This window comes from Somniosus microcephalus, chromosome 9, assembly GCF_052327205.1.
Source record: "Somniosus microcephalus isolate GS21.2 chromosome 9, FLI_Smic_1.0, whole genome shotgun sequence".
Classification (NCBI taxonomy): domain Eukaryota; kingdom Metazoa; phylum Chordata; class Chondrichthyes; order Squaliformes; family Somniosidae; genus Somniosus; species Somniosus microcephalus.
In genome coordinates, this window is record NC_140995.1 from 104,484,536 (window position 1) to 104,506,463 (window position 21,928).

Below are 21,928 nucleotides of genomic sequence, written 5' to 3' on the forward strand. Positions count from 1 at the left end.
TCGGGAAGTTGTGACTGGCCAAGTGATGTTCTGAATCAGCGGCCGAGACAAGAAAAATAAATCAAAATCACAGATTCCAAGGGAAGAAGCAACCTCCCGTCACCTGCACTTCAGCATTTTATTCTCTCTCGGCAGGGGGCGCGCATGCGCGGTCACACCCCATGACATCATCTATTCCGACTCAGGGACGAGGGGCGAGCGAGCTGGCCGGATGATTGATACGCTGACGTCAGCAGTCGGCCCTTCGCTCCGCGGCGGCCGGGGACCAACCAGAGCGCGGGTTGCGTGGGCTGGGCGGGACTTCCGGCGGCACTAAGTGGGCCGGGCCGGGCCGGGCTTCTGGGGAGAGGAGCAGAGGCAGCAGCAGGAGGAGGGAGGCGCCGATGTTGAATGAAATTTCATCTGCGGTTCCCTAATGTCTTAGCGAAGTTAAAAGAGAGGGAAAAAAAAGTTTAAAGAAGGGACGGTCACCGGCCGGTGTATTTTTTTTATAGGCAGATAAATGGAAATTCATGGCGTGTAACTTGTTGCGGCCGGAACGTTATTAAAGTGAGAGAGCGAGGCGCCATTTTGTTCCCTTTTAAAAAAAAAGAACTCTCCTCGCCCCAGTTAATAATACAGCGAGTGAGTGAGAGAGAGCGATTATGGCGAAGAAAACCTACGATTTACTGTTCAAGCTGCTGCTGATCGGAGACTCCGGGGTGGGGAAAACATGCGTCCTTTTCAGGTTCTCGGATGACGCCTTTAACACCACTTTTATCTCTACTATAGGTGAGAGAGCGGCCGCTTGTGTCGGCCCATTTTTTATTTAATGGTGGGGTGGGCGGCGGTCCGAGAGCAGAATTGGGCCTTCGCCTTATTCTAGCCTTTTTCCAAATAACAGGGCTGCCCATTGTAATGCGCCTCGGCCAGGGGGAGTGTTATATTTGAGCTGATTGTGATTTTGTGGAAGGCATTGGTAAATCTATGCTTTTTGTTTTGCTGGGTGTTGTATGCGAAACCATCCGTAAAAATCTTTTCAATCAAGTTGGCGAGAAATCCACATAAGTAGTTTTTATTTGACTCATTGTTCTTAAAATCTGATTTGTCATGGTTGGCGGTATTAAATTAATATGTTGAAGTTTACATGTGTGGAAGTGGCATTTGGAGCATTTTTAATTTTTTTTGTGCTTTTTCAAAACGTGTTTTCTGCTATATGATTGGCATTGACTTGTGGAGCCCAAGTTTAATTTTTAAACCAAGCTCCTATTTGTGTTGTATTAAACTTATTGCTTAATGCTGTCTCGGGATCTTTTGGAGAAAATTGTAGATGCTGTTAGAGCTTCTCTCGATATTTCTGTCTTTCCACTTGTATGGCTCAATTTTTTTTTAAGTGATGCTTTGTTTTAGAAAGAGTGAATGGCTTCGTTCATCAAACATCCAAGTTCCTTTTTAAACTTGTTTAGGGCATTTATCTGACTACAGGGCAAGTTTTGACAGTAAATGAATTATTAACTTAGCCATAGTAGTACATCTGGAGATTTAATCTCTGAATATACATTTTATTGTGAATTTCACAAGTTACTACAAGCACTTTGCAGTTCATGTTAAAATAATTTGTAACTAATACTAAAGCAAAATACTGCAGATGCTGGAAATCTGAAATAAAAACCAGAAAATGCTGGGAATACTCAGCAGGTCAGGCAGCATCTGTGGAGAGAGAAACAGTTAATGTTTGAGGTTGACAACCTTTCTATATTTGAACTTTAGTTACCTAACATGGTCTAATCAGGAAGTAATGAATACTATGGGATACAATCCAGTTAACATAGCTCAATTGTGAATTTGGTTGTTGAAGTCAGTCCACAAGCGGGTTACTCTAGACCATATTCACAAGCTCCTCATGTCATTTCACTTTTACATTTTTTTTAATTAACTGTTTGTTTTAGTCCTTTTTGATTTAAGATGCTGTGTTTAAGATTTTGTGGAAGGCATTGGTTACATTTTTTTGTTTGCTGGGTGTTGTGTGCAAAGCTAAGAATCTTCAAATTAATCACAGAAACCCCACAGTGCAGATAGAGGCCATTTCGGCCCATCGAGCCTGCACCGACACATATCCCACTCTATCCCCGTAACCCCACGTATTTAATCCCCCTAACACTAAGGGTCAATTTATCATAGCCAATCAACCTAACCTGCACATCTTTGGACTGTGGGAGGAAACCGGAGCACCCGGAGAAAACCCACGCAAACACGGGGAGAATGTGCAAAATCCACACAGACAGTCACCCGAGGCCGGATTCGAACCCGGGTCCCTGGCGCTGTGCGGCAACAGTGCTAACCACTATGCCACCGTGCTGCCCTAAGGTAGTGAAGCTGACAGAACTTGGGTGCAGGTTGGCACAAGCCAACGCTCAATGCCCTGAAATGAGTGCTGTATTTTTAACAGCATAAAACAGTTCAGCTTACCAGCTCAGGACATTGAGTTTCCTGTTGCCTATCTGGCTAGGACCACCTTGTCTGTTAAAGCATTGGGTTGCAAGGTTATCAGGGGCAACAGCCCCAATGATGGGTTTACTCCTCCAGGCCTGTCTAATTTATTGAGTCTGTCACAGAGGATTGACTTTGTTTTAAAAAAAAAAATTAAAAAAAAATTAATCATACTTGTGTACAAATCCTTCCGTGGCCTCATCCCTATCTCGAATCTCCTCCAGCCCTACAACTCTCTGGGAACTCTGCATCGCTACAATTCTGGGTGTTTGTGCATCCCTGACTTCCTTTGCCCCTACGTTGGTGGCCCTGCATTCAGCTTTCTAGGCCCTAACCTCTGGAATTCCCTCCTTCAACCTCGCCGCTTCTCTGACTCTTAGGTTGTTCCTTAAAACTTACCTCTGACTCAGCTTTTGGCCACCTGTCCTAATATCTTGTATGGCTGTTAAATTTTATCTAATAAAGCTCCTGAGTAGTGTTGTGGGACGTTGTATGACATTAAAGGTGCTATATAAATGCAAGTTGTTCCAACAATCTCCCACCGTGAAGTATGTCATTTAGAAGTAGTACAACCATAAAAACTTAGTCAAGTGTGAGTTTAAGCACAAGGCGAATAGCGAGTACCAGGCGTAGCAGTGTGACCCAGCTGCTTGATCTAGGCTCTTCCAGAAGAGCTTGGGTTAAGAGATGTGCTGGCCATGAGGCTTATTCCTCGAAGGTGCTCAGTGACAAGTTGGTGTGGGGTTGGAGTCCTTGTTACTTGCAACTGCTTGCACCGTTTGCCATAAATCCACCTATAGCTTGGTTGTGGATCTTGCATGTGTACTGAACAAAGCTGTTCTATTTCATACCTAGGAACCTTAAAGGAGAGCTGTTTGAGCATTTTTTTTTATAGTTCATGGGGTTTACCCATGTTGGGACTTGGCTTTAAGTGGAGAGGTTAGGAAGGCCACAACATCATTTGCCACAGTCTTGCAAAGTTTTTGCAAATGTATGTTTGTACTATGAATTCTCTTCTCAAGCAGGTGTAGTGCTACTGTACAATTCTTGGCTCTTGCCACCATATCTCACTGCTTAGCTCATTGTTCACGTGGCAAGTGGAGCACACTTGATGTCCAGTCGAGTGTAATGGTAGTCGAGCACCTTCTATGGGGTGGGTACTGTAAACACTTTGAACTTATGCTATGATCCAGAGTATCAGTGATGCAGACATCAAATAGGGTGTTTTGAGAGAGGTCAACTGAGTCTCCATTTAAGCAGACATAGATCTTAAAGCTTGGACATGCATCCTTGATGCAAAGCAGGTAGAATGCTGAATTATACATTAAAAACCCTGAGTGGAAGTCATGTTAATGTGGTATAATTCACTAGTTTTGGTCACTTGAGAGACACAAAAGACATTGAAGCACTGGAAGCATTCCAGAAAAGAGCCACAAAGCTTGCTTCCTCATGGCAAGGTTGAGTTTTGAGGAACAACAGGGAAAAACTTGTACTTTTCTGCCTGAAGGAAGCCACAGAGAGTGATAAGTTGAGCCCCATCTGCCCTCTTGGATGGATCCAAGATCCCATGGCACTACTTTGAAGAGCAGTGGAGTTCTCTCTCATGCCCTGGCCAATATCCCTCAACAAATTATCCAGTCATTATCCCATTGCTGCTCGTGGGAGCTTGCTGTGTGCAAATTGGCTGTCGTGTTTCCTACATTACAACAGTGACCACACTTCAAAAGTACTTCATTGGTTGTGAAGTGCTTTGGGACATCTTGAGATTGTGAAAGGTGCTTTATTGATGCAGTTTCTTTTTTATGGAGGTATGTAAGGTATTAAATGGTATCAGGTAAATCCAAAAATTGCTTAAAACCAATTTGAGTGTGGGGGAAGGTGTCGGGTTCACTAGCGTTAACTTTGGTGATGGTGGTGACTGTCATCTGGGACGCTAGGAAGGCAGTGAGGCTGATTTTACTATAAAATTTAAGTTGGATAAGTACCTCATATAGAAAAACTCTATGGTATGAGGTGTATTGGGGATGATGTTTCCTAGATACTGTGGCTGGCCAAATGGACTGCAACATTGTTTCTAGTCGTGTATATTTCTTTGTTCTATAATAGTAAGTGACAAATTTAGGAATGTTATTGGGATGTTTTCCCACACAAGGTGGAAACTTTTGAATTACGATGTTGCAATGTGGAATGTATAGTGTCTTTCTGGATGGATGAACTAAGATGGGCCAGATGGTCGTCTTCATTTGTATTGATATTGTGATTTGAAAATCCAGGGTTCAGCAATGTACTCCTATAACTTTGATCTTATTTGTGAGGACTTAGATTGATAACCTTGCATAAATAATGGAAACTGTGCAGTGAGCCCCAGGACAGACATTCTGCAGTTGTATACAGCCCCCGACATACCCCATGGATGTCTCACTGGGGTGAAATTGAGCCTATTCCATTTGTTACATTTTGGACTTCAGACCGGTTCCGCATGCTGCCATGGCTCAAATAACACCTCGGAGCCGCTGAAGTCAAATTCTTTAATGGGTTTTAGTCTTGGGGAAAATCCTTGTGGATAGAAAAGCATTTGCATTCCAGAGTACTTGGGAGTAAGCACAGAAGAATGGAATCCCATTAGCCACCTTTAATGTCCAAGGCTAGCAGCTGGTTCTTGGCATTGAAGACCATTGCCATTTTAACTCTGCTGCTAGTGAAATTCAGCAGCTATACCTGAGAATATGGCGTGGAGCCCACTGCAACCCAGTGAAGTGGTTCATTAAAGCATTCTATCTATGCACAACTGTATTTCAGACAGGTGCAGTGCCAAAGTGATACTGTGCTTTCTTCAGATCTTTAAGATGCCCTTGAACTTGTTGGCCTCTGGACTTTTTTGGCATTGGCCTAGAGGATCCCTTTTGACCCTGACTGATGACAGACTTCAGCTAACGGGAAGATGATTTTAGAACCGTTTTTATGTAATTGTGAGCATTTGTGGATGAATGCAGCCCATAGATCTAAAGCAGTTTTTGTATGTTTCTGCTGATATTAGTCTTTGTTTTGTTATGCTCACTGGTAAAATAATATTCCAGTGCACATTCTGACCATAAAAAGCAGGGTTTTCCCCAGCCTTTAATTAAAAAAAATAATCAAACTGGATGTAGTGCACAAACACAAAGGAGTGTTCAGCATTTATCACGCCCAGGTTGGGGGGTGGTTGTGCCAGTGAAGTACTCTGAAAAGTTGAGTTACTTGGGACAAATTTAACTGAAGTGGGCAGTGCCTTTATGAAATTGGTTGTCACTGGTTATATATAAATTGTCCATTGAGGGCATGCCTGTAAGATGAATTACTCCAACCATGTGTTTTTAATGTTTATGCTTGTAAGATTGGAAAAAAAATAATCAGTACATTAGTTCATTTACTGTGATATAGGCAGGTTTGTTGAAAGCTGGAATGGGTTTGAAAAAGTGTAATTAATTTGATTTGCATCAGCTACACTTTATGGTTCTGTTGGCACAGTTTGAATATAGATGTTCAAAGTTGGGGTGCTGGGGATTTATATGAAATGCATATCTCCTTCATTAATTATGCTGTAAATCCGTATGTGGTTATGGAAGTTAAGTGCACTTGATTTGAAATGGGACAGTCATTGGGACCTTTTCAGTTAAGTTCTAGTCTTAAAATTGGTTGAAGGGAAATATCCTTCAGCTGTGTTGTGCAATTAAGACCAAAGTCACCCTTTCAGGTGAAGTTCATGGAAAAATGCAGCACAAGGACTAAATGAGATCTATTATGTGAATATTTTGTTTTGAAGGGTACTTTAGGGTGTTACTCTAGTGCTGCCTTTTTGTGCAGCTAGTTTTGTTTTGCAATAGTAACTAATTTTGTTGCATGATTAAATGCTTCTTAGGAAAATTTGTGAGGGTTGAGAATTGAGCAATTTTTGGGTAGGAAATTTTATTTAATGCAATACAGCATCTTGAGGCACATTACAGGAAAAATTGGTCTGAGAGTTTGGAGAGGTGACAACACCGTCCAAGATTTTGAGGAGGCTTTTATAAGTGAGTAGAGAAGTAGTTCAGTGAGAGTGTTTGGAAAGGTGGGACCTAAATGGTTGACTGGTACCCAGAGAAGGACTTTGGGATATAGGGCTTGAGGAGGGTGAGGCCATGGAGGAATTTGTGAACAAGAATGCAGATTTTCAGTTTGGTCAAGAGCCAGGGAGATGTTAGAAATTTGTGTTGGATGGAGCTTAGGAGGCTGTGGAAGAGGGTGTTTGAGAAGTCAAGTCTCAAGTCAAGCTAACAAGATTGGATAAGGGTTTTGTTGGGAGGCGAGTTGGGGCTCGTAGTGTTGCAGAGGTATCATAATGAAGGACTTTCCAGTGATTTAACAAATTTCAAGAGTTAATTTATAATTCAGTACAGGTGTACTTAAAAAAAAAAAGCCTAACTATGCAGTGAAAAAATATTTCCCCTGTTTGTTTATTGCAACATTTTTTGTCATGCTGTAACTTTGATCACAATTGCAGCCGTGATTGTCAAATTTTAAGGTGGTACTCATTTTAAGTTGCCCCCCAGAAGAACTTGTATGGTGTAGTTTAATTTTTAAATTGTAAGCTTAAAATGGGTTTACATTTCTTCTGGGAAAACATAGAAAACAATTGAAAAGCAATGACATTTTTGACTAACAGATATAGAATATTTTCAATTAATACATTTCACTGTAGTCAGTGTCACTTGATTTAAAATTTCAACTGACTTTTAAATTTTATGCTGTGTATCTGATCTGTATTTCCAGGCATTTATCCAATAAGTCCACATGTAAATCCACTCGTTGTCTATATTGAAAGGTTTTACATGTTGAGTGGAGAGAAATCACTGTTACTGATCAGTTTGAAAGATATCTTGGCTCAGTGGTAGTATACTCCACTCACTCAGAAGGTTGTGGTTGAAGCCTCCCGTTCCAGAATTTGAGCATATAATCTAGGCTAATCTCTGAGGTGTTGTCTTTCAAATGAGATGTTAAATCAAGGCCACTTTAGGTGGATGCAAAAGATTTCTTGGCACTAATCTGAGGAGCAGGGAATTCTCCCAGTGTCCTGGCTAACATTTATACAACATTAAGTTTCTTAATTGATCATAGAATGATATAGTGCAGAAATCCACGTTGTACTTGGACAACGTGGACCACTTTCCATACCTTGGGAGCCTACAGTCAACAAGGGCAGACGTTGACAACGAAGTCCAACACCACCTTCAGTGTGCCAGTGCACCCTTCGGTCGCCTGAGAAAGTGTTTGAAGACCAGGACCTCAAACCTGGTACTAAGCTCATGGTCTACAGAGCAGCAGTGATACCTGCCCTTCTGTATGCCTCAGAGACATGGATCATGTGCAGCAGGCACCTCCAAAGCACTGGAGAGGTACCACCAATGCTACCTCCGCAAGATCCTGCAAATCCATTGACAGGATAGGCGCACCAACGTCTGTGTTCTTGCTCAGGCCAGCATCTAAGCTTTGACCACGCTCTATTGGCTCCGATGGACGGGTCACATTGTCCGCATGCCCGATACGAGACTCCCAAAACAAGCACTCTACTCGGAGCGCTGGCGCGGCGAGAGCCCCAGGTGGGCAGAGGAAACGCTTCAAGGACACCCTCAAAGCCTCCTTGGAAAAAGTGTAACATCCCCACCGACATTTGGGAATCCCTGGCCCAAGACTGCACAAAGTGGAGGCGAAGCATCTGGGAAGGCACCGAACACCGAGAGTCTCTTTGCCGGGAGCAAGCGGAAGCCAAGCGCGAGGAGCGCGCGTCAACCCAAGCACCCCACCTGCCCCTTCAACCACCATCTGCCCCACCTGTGACAGACTGTAGGTCCCGCATTGGACTCATCGGTCACCTGAGAACTTATTTTTAATGTGGAAGCAAGTCATCCTCTGTTCCGAGGGACTGCCTAAGAGAAGATCGTGCAGAAGGAGGACATTTGATCCATCGTGTTTCTTTGGTAGAGCTATCCAATTAATCCCACTCACCTCTCTTCCTGTAAATGTTTTCACTTCAAGTATATATCCAATTCTCTTCTGAAAGTTAGTATTAAATCTGCTTCCATCACCCTTTTCAGGCCGTGCATTCCAGATCATAACTCACTGTTTTAAAGAAAAAATGTTTCCTCGTGTCTCATCTGGTTCTTTTGCCAATCACCTTAAATCTGTGTCCCCTGGTTACCGACCCTTCTGTCAGTGGAAACAGTTTAATGATTTTTGAACACCTCTCAAATCTCCTCATAACCATTGCTGTTCTCAGGAGAACAATCCCAGCTTCTCTAGTCTCTACAGAACTGAAGTTCCTCATCCCTGGTACCATTCTAGTAAATCTCTACTGCACGCTCTCCATGGATGATCCAAGGAGCTAACTTATCTGGTGCTGGAATGGAGGTCACCATGTTAAGCAGATTGAGGGACATTTTAAGGTTTTTATTGTTGTGGGTGACCATGTTCTCTTTCCATTCTACTTTAACAACTTTGAAGAGGTAACCGTAGACAATGGTAATACTGTAGATGTAATTTATCTAGATTTTTCAAAAGGCCTTCGATAAGATACCTCATAGACTAATGAATAAGGTCAGAGATTGTGGAGTCGGAGGACAAGTAGCAGAATGGATTGCTAGCTGGCTTAAGACAGAAAGCAGGGAGTGGGAGTAAAGGGTAGCTATTTACGGTGGCAGAAGGTGGGTAGTGGTGTTCCACAAGGATCAGTGCTGGGACCACTGTTCACAATTTACATTAACGATTTAGGCTTTGGAATCAAAAACACAATTTCTAAATTTGCAGATTATCCAATGGGTGGGGCGGAAGAGGGGAGAGTGATAGTCAATACTTAGGAGGACATTAATAAACTTGCAGAATGGGCAAATAATTGGCAAATGAAGTTCAACACATAAATGTGAGGTACAGGAAACTGTTATCCGGAGGCTAAATGTCCAGCAAGCTCGAGCCACCGGCAAAAATCAGGAGCCGTTTGGTTAGTTTTTTTTCTTCTCGTGGTTTTTTTTTCCAACAGTCAGGTTCTGCAAAGTCTCTGAAGCTGTTGCTAAGCTACAGAGACGCTTCCAAGGTACGGGCCGGCTGTTTAGAAGCTGTTGCTAAGCAACAGTGTTTGTTGTCAAATACGGAGATGAAAAGCTCCGTATGCTTCAACATTAACGCTGGTGTGTCCGGCAGTTTTGAGGGAACGGCAACAGCTCCGTTCTGTCGGTGCCGGATAGCACAAAGTTTCCTGTATTACATTTTGGCAGGAAGAATAGGATGTAATTTATCACTTGGAGTGTGCGAGTTTAGGTGGGGTAGAGGAACAAAGGGATCGCGGAATACAAATCACTAAGTTGCGCCACAGGTTAGCAAGGCCATAAAAAAAGCAAACCAAGCACTAGTGTTTATTTCTAGTGGGATAGAATTGAAAAGTAGGGAAGTTAGGCTAAACCTGTATTGAACCTTGGTTAGACCACATTTGGAGTACTGTGTACAGTTCTGGTCGCCATATAATAGAAAGGATATAGAGGCACCGGAGAGGGTGCAGAGAAGATTTACAAGGATGATACCAGAAATGCGAGGGTATACATATCAGGAAGGGATGGAAAGGCTGGGTCTCTCTTTGCTTGAAAAAGGCTGAGGGGTGACCTAATGGAGGTCTTTAAAATTATGCAAGGTTTTGATAGTGGATAGAGGGAGACTGTTTCTACTTGTGGGGAAGAGCCTAATTAGAGGCATCAATATGAGATAGTCACCAAGAAATCCAATGGGGAATTCAGAAGGAACAGCTTTATCCAGAGAGTAGTGAGAATATGGATCTCGCTACCACAAGAAGTGGTTGAAGCGAATAGTGCAGATTCATTTAAGGGGAGGCTGGACAAGCATATGAGGGAGAAGGGAATAGAGTTGCGCTGATAGATTTAGATGAAAGACTGGAGGAGGCTCAAGTGGAGCATAAACGCTGGCATGGCCTGTTTCTGTGCCGTATATCCTATAACTGTTGATGACCCTTGTGAGCATTTTTTTTACAAGTTGAAATTAAAAAATCAACATTAATAATCCATGAATGCATAATTAGTGTATTATTACTCTTAAATAGATAATTGCAGACTGTTTAATTTTCACAGTTGTAATTGGTAATACTGTATAGTTAAAACAGTTCTGCCATTGGCAATATAAATACTGTGTAAATGTGTTTATGGTATTGCGCTTTACCCTAACTTTTCATTATGCAGATAAAAACCGCTCTAATAATCCGACCTTTGATACCTAACAAACAAATTGATAAGATAAGAATTTGAATGAAGTATTGGCGGTACAAATAACGGTGAGACGAACAGCACTCGCTGCTTAAAGTAAATCGGACAGCATTTCCAGCAACCATACATGCACAGTTAAACTTGAAAATCAGGAAGTTGCTGTCAGAGTTGCCCTGCTACTCCAGAAGCTTTGCTATAACTGTACCTTGGCCAGACTCAACATTAAAATACATGCAATGTTGAGAGGTTGGGCTACTTGCCTGACAGATACCTGCTAAACACGACAAAAAAAGTTGGGGCTTGTCCATTCAAGTGTAAGTGAATTTTTAATGACATAAGTTTTAATTTCTGCCAAACAACTTCTCTGCTACTGAAAATTAACTTTTACAAGTGTGGAGTCTCATTCCTTCAGATTTTAATTATTGATTTAAAAATTAAAAAAAACTTTTGTTTTATTTCTCTCAATCTCTCTTTCCCTCTCTCGCTTTCTGTACAAGATTTTACATTGAATTAACTATTCTAACTGACACTTCCTGGTTCAGACTCTGCAAGGTCTGTAGCTATAGCAACAGCTTCAGCTAGAGACGCTTGCAGCTGCAGCCGACTCTTTAGAAGCTGTTGCTAAGCAACAGTGTTTGTCAGATACGGAGATGAAAACCTCTGTTTCAACATTAACTTTGTATGTCCGGCAGTTTTGATAGATCGGCAACACGCTGGTCCAGTCGGTGCCAGATATCAGTTTCCTATAATGTGGTCTCGCCCCTAGTGCTATGCATTAGCTGCAGCCAATGTAGTCTGCTTAAACTGAAGCATTCAAGAGGAGCTTGGGTGGCTGACAAGTGCCTTAAATTTCCACTGACAGAAGTATGTTTGTAATAGAAATTTCACCTGCAGTCAGAGGTTGCTTGGCAGAGCTGTATTAATGTATAGAAGCATATATGTGCGTCAAGCTTTGTTTTCCTTGAATCCAGAGCCATATGAGCAAGCAGTGTAGCTGCTCTGCCTACAAAGTAATTGTGTAGCTACTTTGCATACATAAGGGATTGCACTTGGGGAAAAAGTAATCCATCAGTAGTAAAACACTTGGGGACATGATAAGGTGCTATATTAATATAACCTCACTCGCGTGTTTTCGTGCATGCTCTCAGCTAAGCAGTGCTCATGACGCTATTGGCTGTAGCATAAGTGAAGAATTTGTGAGTTTTAATGACTCGCTGTAACAATGAGATTACTAAGTTCCAATAAATGTACTGGGATCCCAATTAGTTGCCACTGCCGAGTTGACTTGCACTAAATATATACTGTGTAACTCCATCTTTTAATATCAAAAATGGAAACTGGCGCTAAATGATTGCAGATGTTGGTGGTGACGTATACTGTTTGACAGTTTAGTGTAAATGCAATTTTATTTCCATATAAAGAAATGTAAATTTTTATAAAAATCAAATCAAATTTTACTTGCGGTATGTATTACCATGGAATGTTTTTACTCCCCGATCACTTCCACAATAGGCTGTGGGAGCTCAGACATGTCGCTATTCTACAGCGCCATGTTCAGTAAAAGGCAATTCAATTGTGTCCAATGGCAGTGGGCATGCGATGTTCATCAGCCGCTCCGTCTCCGAGGAATCCTCCTCCCTGTTGCCAGCTCCACAATATGGTGTCCTACTTCTCACGCTCACCATCTGGCCTCGGGTCTCCATGCCCGGCTCTCCCTCCTTCCCCTCGAACTGCGAGCTTCCCGCACTGTCGCCGGTTCAAATTTGCAACGGCCCGGGGCCTGCCTCTCGCTCACATCCGGCCTCCAACCGCCATGCCTGGCTCCCCTCCTCCTAGTCCGAAACACAAATTCATGACGAGGAGCTGCCGGGCGACGTGCCGAAGCAGGTCTTCGTGGCTGCTGCTGCTGCGCTGCCTCCGCCTGACTCGCCGAACACGAGTGCAGCAAGCTTCCAAATGGAACATTAAATGTATTTCCTTCTTTGTTTCTTTTAGGTGTAGATGATGCTGGCAAGGCTGCATTTATTGTCTATCCTTAGTTGCCCTGACTAGGTGGTGGTGAACCAGTTTCACTCATTATGGTGATGGTGCTCCCACAATGGTGTTGGGTAGAAAATTCCACGATATTGACTCGGTGATGAAGGAAATGCGATTTATATATTCAATTCAGGAGGGTGTGACACTTGGAAGGGAACTTGGAGATGATGGTGTTACCAAACATTTTCTATTCTTGTCCTTCTTGGTGCTCAAGGTCCCAGGAGAGGGAGGTGGTCAAAGTAACCTTGGTGAGCTGCTGTAATGGTTAGTTTCAATGGTATGTACTACAGCCACAGTGTACCAGTGATAGATATTGACTACAATGACAAGGGCACTCTGTAATGTGAACTGTTCCTTCCTGGATGGTGTCGAGCTTCTTGTGTGGTGGCTGTGTCCAACCAGGTAAATTGAGTATCCTAGTACACTCCTGTCTTGAGCCTTGTAGATAATGGATAGACTGCCTCTTGTCAGTCTGCTGTAATTTCCTTCAATTAAACATTAACAAAGCCATAATCTTCTGCCCTTGCCACCGATTCCACACCCCTGCCAGGGCACTCAAGTTGAAGCTGACTGTTTGCGACCATGTCGTTCTACTTGACCCTGAGCTTAGATTATGACTCCATAGCATCTCCATCACAAAGACTACCTACTTTCAGCTCCGTATCATTGCCTGTTTCTGCCCTGTCTCAGCCAATCTGCCGATCCCCCTCATCCATGCTTTTGTCACCTCTAGTCTCAATTATTCCAGTGCTCTCCTGGCCAGTCTCCACCCTCCATAAACTTCAACTCATCCCAAATTCTGCTTCCTGTATCCTAGTGTTCAAATTCCTCCAGCTTCACCCCTCAATCTCAGCCACCTCTCCAGCCTTGCAATGCTCAGATCTGTGTCTCTCAATCTGGCCTCCCGTGTATCCCTCACTCCTTTCACCCTGCCATTGATGCACGTGGCTTCAGCTGTCTAGGGCCCAAGTTCTGGAATTTTCTCCCTAAACTTCCACTTGGTTTTTTTAAGATCCTTGTTAAAACTTACATCTTTGACCAGGATTTTAATCACTTCCTAATACCCACTTCCTTGGCTCAGTTTTTGTTAGGTTACATTTCTGTAAAATGCTGAGGCACTTTTCTATGTGAAAGGAGCTATATAAATGAAAGCTGTTATCCTCTCCACCTTTTGCCTTCATGATCAAGTTTGTCACTCCTAACAACCTTCTGTGGCTTGCTGTTTATTCCCTTAATTCACATTCCCTTTCTACCCCCTCCCCAATAAAGATGGCATTGGGATGCTTTTTTCTACATTAAATTAAAGGTGCTATATAATTGCTAGTTGTTGGTATCCAAGATGGGAGAAGTTCTAACCATTATCTGATGGATCTGAAGGTCTTACATGTTTGGAATCCCAAGTGTTTTTCTTGCACAGAAAAATTGCCTTTAATAAAATGTAATTAAAACAAAACAATCAAGATGGCTATTTCATTACTTGTTTCAATAACTTCAAAATAATTTGCGGTGCAATGAAATTAAATACAAGCTCTTTGCTAGCACTGCTTCCATTTTCTTGTGAAGTTTTTGGATAACCCAATTTCTAGTTAAATACGTCCATCCTAATCAAGAAACTTTTTCTGATCTAGGGAGGTGATGTTTGGGTGAGAATTTGCGGAGAAAAGTATTGAAACAAAAATTCTGTTTGGTCGGAGACTGCCTTACAGGAAACATGGTAAAAGTTAAGCTTCATAACATTTTTGTTTTGCTTCTTGCTTTATTTCCTTGCTGTTAACTTTGGCTAGATTTATGTTTTCCTTTTACTTATTCCCTTCATGAAGCAGCTGTGCCATTTGAATGCTGGACTTTAATATGGTATCCACATGTGTTTATAATAGAAGTTGCTTGATTGGTAACAATTATTTGCAAATAAACTAGTACTTGCATGTTACGTAGAAAATATTGCTGCAATAAGTGCCAGATTACCCTATACTGTACCAATGATTCTAACTTTTTTATTTTAACTGGATTTACTTCAACTCACTTCCCTCTCCTGTTCATCTTTCACATTTAATATTCCAAATTGTTATAACCTGAATAAAAATCACACTCCATTTCTCCTGATGTACTGAATTGTCTTAAGTGACCATTCATCATGTGAGTGCAGAAAGTGAAGGTTGGCAGATTACTCAACTGTCTTAACTGAGCCTGATTCTGTCCTCGCCAATGTCCACACAAGTGTATTTTCTAGAATGGCAACCAGGTTAGTTGCAATGCCCCAACTGCTGTCCTGGCTTTTACCCATTAGTTTAGGCTATGATCACATTTTCTTGTGGCAAATGCAGGATGGCGGTTAGAAATGGATGTAACCAGAGTAGGATGTGGTAGAAGATTATAAGAAATAGGAGCAGTAGGGTTGCCAAATTCTGGGAATTTTTAAAAAGAGGAAACTTTCCATGGGAATTTGTGGGAATTTTGAGTTTTTTTTGCACACTGATGGTTTTTGTCTCTGACCCTTATATTATCTTTGTCGTCAAAATAGACATACTGTTCCATACAAATAAAAACAGGCTTTCAAAACTTTATTTAGGTTATAATTTTGAACTTTATTGAACCCCCACAAAAAAGACCCATCTAAAATAAAATAAAGAGCGTCAGCTTATTTAGCCTATAATTTGTCCTTATTTTGTCCCTTTGAGTCTTCTACTCCTCCTGATTCTCTGACTCTGGCTCTGACGTGTCCATTGCCTCCTCTGTGTCAGTGTCTAGCTGTGTGGTGGACACTTCTGTATCTGGCTCAATAAGTTGTAGGTTCGCCCGGATAGCCACCAGTTTCTCCACTCTCTTGTTAGTCAGCCTGTTGCGCACCTTTGTATGCGTATTCCCAAAAAGTGACCAGTTTCGTTCAGAGGCCGCTGATGAAGGTGGGATTTGGAGTATCACCGATGCAATAGGTGACAGGGCCTCAGATGCACAAAGTCCCTTCCACCAGGTATGTGCACTGATATGCTTGCATGATTCCCATATCCCATCCCCATTCCAAAGACCTTGCTTGGTAGAGAACTTTGCCAGACTTCCCAGAACTTTGCCCACATCCAGACTGAGATGGTGTGAGAGGGTAGAAATCACACTGTAAGCGCTGTTGATCTGTTCTCCAGAAAGTACTGGTCTCCCAACATGCTTTGGGTCCAGCATGTATGCTGCAGCATGAATCGGCTTGACACAAAATTCTTGACGCGTCTGTATGAATTGAACAATTGCCTTCTCTGCTTTGAACAGCAGGGATGTGGGTAGGGCAATGCTGATTTGTTCTTTTAAATCAGTAAAAAGCCTGAACATCTGACAAGACAGCGTCATCTCCTTCAATCTGAGCAATTGCAGATGCTACTAGTGAGAGTAGTTTAAGGCTGCTAACCACTCTCTTCCCAAAACAACACATCCAGCAGTATTTTCTTGATGGTGGTTTCCATATCCCCAGACTGGGATATTGCCATTTCTTGCAGCGACTCCTTACCCTCCAGAAGGCTGTTGTACATTATGACAACACCACCCCATCTAGTGTTGTTGGGCAGCTTCAGTGTGGTGTTCTTGTTCTTTGTCATTTGCTTGGAGTTGTAGGTTGCTGCAACTACCTGTTTTCCCCTGACATACTTAACAACTTGCTTGGCTCTCTTGTACAGTGCTTCCATGGTTCTCAAACCCATGATGTCCTTGAGGAGCAGGTTAAGCTCATGAGCTGCGCACCCAATAGACGTAATATGAGGGTAGGCCTCCTCCACTTGAGCCCAAGCAGCCTTCATATTCGCAGCATTGTCAGTAACTACTGCAAAGACCTTTTGTGATCCAAGATCGTTGATGACTGCTTTCAGCTCATCAGCAATTTATGTGCCTGTGTGTCTGTTGTCCTTCATGTCTGTGCTCTTGAAGAACACTGGGAGAGGAGTGGAGACGATGTAGTTTATGATGCCCTCCCCTCGTACATTTGACCACCCATCTGAGATAACTGCAACACAGTCTGCCATCGCTATCGTTTCTTTGAGCTTTCCTTGGACTCTGTTCTACTCAGCCTCCAGCAAATAAGTAGACAAAGCATGTCTGGTGGGAGGACAGTATGCAGGGCGAATAACATTGAAAAATCTCTTCCAGTACACATTGGCTGTGAGCATGAGGGGTGAGCCTGTTGCATATACAGCTTGAGCAAGGCACTCATCTGCATTCTTCTGGCTATGGTTATCCATTGTATCAAAGAACCTTCCAAGTGGGCCAGGAGTGCCTGATGCTGAATGAGAACCATCATCATCTTGAATGGAAGCAGAGGAACTCTGGGCTGACTGCTGTGAGCTTTGAGTGAAGTTACTGCATTTGGATAAATGCTGCTGCATCTTTGTGGCATTCTTTACATATGGCTTTCTACAGTGTTTGCACATGTACACAGTCTTTCCATCTTTAATGCCTGGGGTAAAATGCTTCCACACATCCGACGGTAAACGTGGCATTGTTCTATGCAGAGAAATAAAGGGCATTCATCTCTGTCGAACTGCGGTCGATCAGCACGATTGCAACAGGGTGAGTACATTTTTGCTGATGCTCCATGTGATGGAAGCATGACCTGTACACACACGACGCTACATCACCAATAGTGTATTATTTTGTATATTTTAAATTGAAGGACAACAGAGTTCAACAAGTAACTGGTTTATTTGGTATAAAGTCTGATTTACTTACTGCATCATCACATCATCAGCAGAAAACAAAATGACTTCCCTCAGGACCCCTAACCTGGATCTTAAAAAAACTATAGCAGTCTTACAGATGCCTGCAGGCCAATCACAATTCGATATGCAAATATTACAAATAGAGGGAGCTAATCGCTCATCCACTCATCCAACCAATCAGGACACATTTGTTCACAGTCACACACAACTTGTAATTATTAAAACAAGCCAAGTAAGATAAACATATATTGATTAAGAAATTCCTTAATAATTACTAACAGAGATGGAATCTTAATTATTGAGAGGACCTGTGGGGGGGGGGGGGGGGGGGAGAAAGAAATACAAAAAAAACAATATTATGCTAGCATGTGCTTTTTTGGGCAAAATTCCCAAGCTAAACTTCCCGTGGAAAATTTCTGGAAATTTACCGGAAACTTACCACCCCTTTGCAACCCTAAGGAGCAGGCCTTGCAGCCCCTTGAGCTGATTGGATTTCAGCCAATCCGATTCACTCCACGTGATATCAAGAAATGGCTGAGCACACTAGATACAGCAAAAGCTGTGGTCCCCGACAACATCCCAGCTGTAGTGATCAAGACTTGTGCTCCAGAACTAGCTGTGCCTCTAGCCAAGCTGTTCCAGTACAGCTACTGGCATCTATCTGACAATGTAGAAAACTGCCCAGATATGTCCTGTACACACACAGCAGGACAAATGCAAACGAGCCAGTTACTGCCCCATCAGTCTACTCTCAATCATTAGCAAAGTGATGGAATATGTCATCGACCGTGCTGTCAAACTTACTCGCCCATAAGCTGCTCATTGATGCTCAGTTTGGGTTCCATCAAGACCTCTCTGCTCCTGACCTCATTACAGCCTTGGTCCAAACATGGACAAAAGAACTGAATTCCAGAGGTGAGGTGAGAGTGACTGCCCTTGACATCAGGGCAGCATTTGACAGAGTCTGGCATCAAGGAGCCTGAATAAAACTGAAGTCAATGGGAATTGGGGCAAACTCTCCACTGCCTAGAGTCATATATTTAGCACAAAGGAAGGTGGTTGTTGGAGGCCAATCATCTCAGCCCCAAGACATCACTGTAGGAGTTCCTCGGGGCGGTGTCCTAGTGCAATCATCTTCAGCAACTTCATCAATGGCCTTGCCTTCATTATATGGTCAGTAGTGGGGATGTTCGCTGATTGTTCAGTGTTCATTCGCAACTCCTCAGATAATGAAGCAGTCCATGCGCGCATGCAACAACACCTGGACAACATTCGGGCTTGGGCTGATAAGTGGCAAGTAACTTTCACGCAACTCAAATGCCAGGCAATGACTATATCCAACAAGAGAGTCTAACCACTGCCCTTGACATTCCATGGCAAAACCATTGCTGAATCCCCCAACATCGTTTGGGGGGGGAACCATTGACCAGAAGCTTAACTGGACCAGCCACACACACACAAGCTACAAGACCAGGTCAAAGGCTGGGTATTCTGCAGCGTGTGTCTCGTCTCCTGACTCCCCAAAGCCTTTCCACCATCTACAAGGTGCAAATCCGGAGTGTGATGAATACTCTCCACTTATCTGGATGGATGCAGCTCCAACAACACTTGAAGTTCGACACCATCCAGGACAAAGCAGCCCGCTTGATTGGCACCCCATCCACCAACTTAAAAATTCACTCCCTCCGCCAGCGGCGTACCGTGGCTGCAGTGTGTGCCATCTGCAAGATGTACTGCAGCAACTTGCCAAGGCTTCTTGGACCTTCCAAACCTGTGACCTCTACCACCTAGAAGGGCAAGAGTAGCAGGCGCATGGGAACACCATCACTTCCAAGTTCCCCTCCAAGTCACACACCATCCTGATTTGGAAATAAATTGCCGTTCCTTCATTGTTGCTGGGTCAAAATCTTGGAACTCCCTCCCTCAGCACTAAGAGTACCTTCATCACATGGACTGCAGCAGTTCAAGATGGCAGCTCACTAACATCATCTCAAGGGCAATTAGGGATGGGCAATAAATGCTGGCCTTGCGGTGCCCACATCCCAGAAACAAATAAAAAGCCTGCTCCACCATTCAATAAGATCATGGCTGATCTGCAACCTCAACTCTACTTTTCTACCTTTTTTTTTCTTTCTTTCCATGTTCCTTTTTTCCCCCATGTCCCTTCGTTCCCCAAGAGTCCCAAATTCTGTCAATCTCGGCCTTGAATATGCTCAACAACTGAGCATCCACAGCCCTCTGGGGTAGAGAATTCCAAAGATTCACAACCCTTTGTCCGAAGAGAATTCTCCTCACCTCAGTCCTAAATGGCTGACCCCTTATCCTGAGACTATGCCCCCTAGTTCTAGACTCTCCAGCCAGGGGAAACAACCTCTTGGCATCTACCCTATCAATCCCCCTTGGAATCTTGTATGTTTCAATGAGATCACCTCTCATTGGGCCTATACTCTCTGGAGTGTAGAACAATCTATTCAATCTCTCCTCTGGACAACCCTCTCATCCCAGGAATCGGTTTAGTGAACCTTTGTTGCACCCCCTCTCTGGCAGGTAAATCTTTGCTTGGGTACGGAGACAAAAATTGTGCACAATACTCTACTCCAGGTGTGGTCTTGCCAAAGCCCTGTACAATTGTAGTAAGACTTTTACTCTGGTACAACAACCCCCTTGCAATAAAGGCTAACATAAATTTGCCTTCCTAATTGCTTGCTGTGCTTGGATGTTAACTTTCTATGTTTTGTGTACACTGACATCCAAATCCCTCTGAAGACCAACATTTAATAGTTTCTCACCGTTTATATAAAAAAAAACTTTTCTTCCTACCAAAGTGAATAACCTCACATTTCCCCACACTTCTATCTGCCACCTCCTTGCCCATTCACTGAACCTGTTTCTATCACTTTGCAGACTGTCCTCCTCAGAACTTATTCTCCCACCTAGCTTTGTGCCGTCAACCAACTTGGTCCCGTCATCTAAGTCATTTAATATAGATGTAAATAGCTGGGGCCCCAGCACTGATCCTTGTGGCACCCCACTAGAAACTGTCTGCCAACCTGAAAATGACCTGTTTCTTCTGACTGTTTTCTGTCTTTTAACCATTCCACTCCATGCTAATATTACCCCAATCCATGAGCCCTCACCTTGTATAACAACCTTTTGTGTGGCGCCTTATTGAATGCCTTCAGAAAATCCATCCAAATATACTACATCCACTGGTTCACCTTTATCTGCCCTGCTAATTGCATCCTCAAAAAATGAATATTTATCAAACACTATTTCCCTTTCATAAAACCATGTTGACTCTGCCTAATTATGATTTTTATGGGGAGGCGGTCGGGGCCAATGTTCCCTCGAAGCTGCGTGGCCACGTAACAAAATGTGCAAGGTTCAGCACAGGCTGCTCAGCAGCTTTTCCATTGTAAATACCGTGCATACGCAGAAATTTAAAGGGTATGTACATTAAAAGAGCAGAACAAAGCGCAGCTTATGGGGAACCAGGGCCATGAAGGAATAGGTGTTTGGGATGTGGCAAGAGAGATGCCAAAAGATTAAGGCACACAAGAACAGATCCTTGGGATAGGAGGAAGAGTAGGATCATTCAATTTCCCTCCCAGTCTCCTGTTTGGGGACAGCCTCCAGTCTGAAGAATGGGTTTCCTCCAAGTCGTGGCCTTTCCTTACAGGAATTCCTTTCCTGTATTTCCAAGTCTGGCTTTCGTTCTGAACAGGAACTAGACTTTTGAAGTTCTTGGGGAATCCCTTCAACAATTCCTACCCATGACTTTTGGGCAAGGCTCTCTTGCTTAAGCTGGAAAAAATATTTTAAAAAATAAGCCCTTCAGGGAATTCCTCCATGGTACTTCAAATCCATTCTCGGCTAAGGTCAGGTATCCGCTTTTGTGGGAGAATGGGGCCATGGGGAAAAGTCTGGAGTGGATCGGATGGTGCTAGAGGAGTGTGCCAGTGAACTATCTGTAGCCTGAGGAAGCCGGAGAGTTTGGAGCTGGGTGGCTAAAGTGGTGGGAGACTTGCAATTACAGGTGATAGGCAAGTCTCTGTTGGAAAGTCCCATTAAAAATGTTTAGATGAGCAGTTTCAATGATATGTGGTTACCAATTCAACACTGCATACAGAAGACCTCAAACAATATAAATAATAGCTATTAAAATTAAGTGCTCCCATTTTGTCTGTTCTGTGCTTGGTTGACGTGCTAGGTTGACACTTGTTTATGAAAATGTTTGGAGCAGAATGCTTAATTGTTTCAAGCTCAGTCTGACAGGGCAAACATCCCTTCAGTACTGGGCAGGTAGTAATGCAGTTTAAAAAATGTTAATTCCTGAAGTTTTACAATGTACTCAGTTCTGTTTAGATGCAAGCATTTAAAACTTACAATTCCTAAGATCACATTACATCTAATGTCAAGCTCCTTTTGTATACTTTTGTGATAAAGCATTGT

At 43.0% G+C, this 21,928-nt stretch overlaps 1 protein-coding gene across 1 annotated transcript in view; it reads left to right on the forward strand.

The window, feature by feature from the left end:
• Window positions 1-315: 315 nt before the first annotated feature.
• rab10 (RAB10, member RAS oncogene family) overlaps window positions 316-21,928 on the forward strand; it is a 76,322-nt gene continuing 54,709 nt past the window's right edge. The window contains exon 1 of the mRNA XM_085996949.1: window positions 316-771. Coding sequence (XP_085853075.1) covers window positions 645-771 — 127 coding nt within the window. The 5' untranslated portion in view covers window positions 316-644. The remainder of the gene's footprint in view (window positions 772-21,928) is intronic.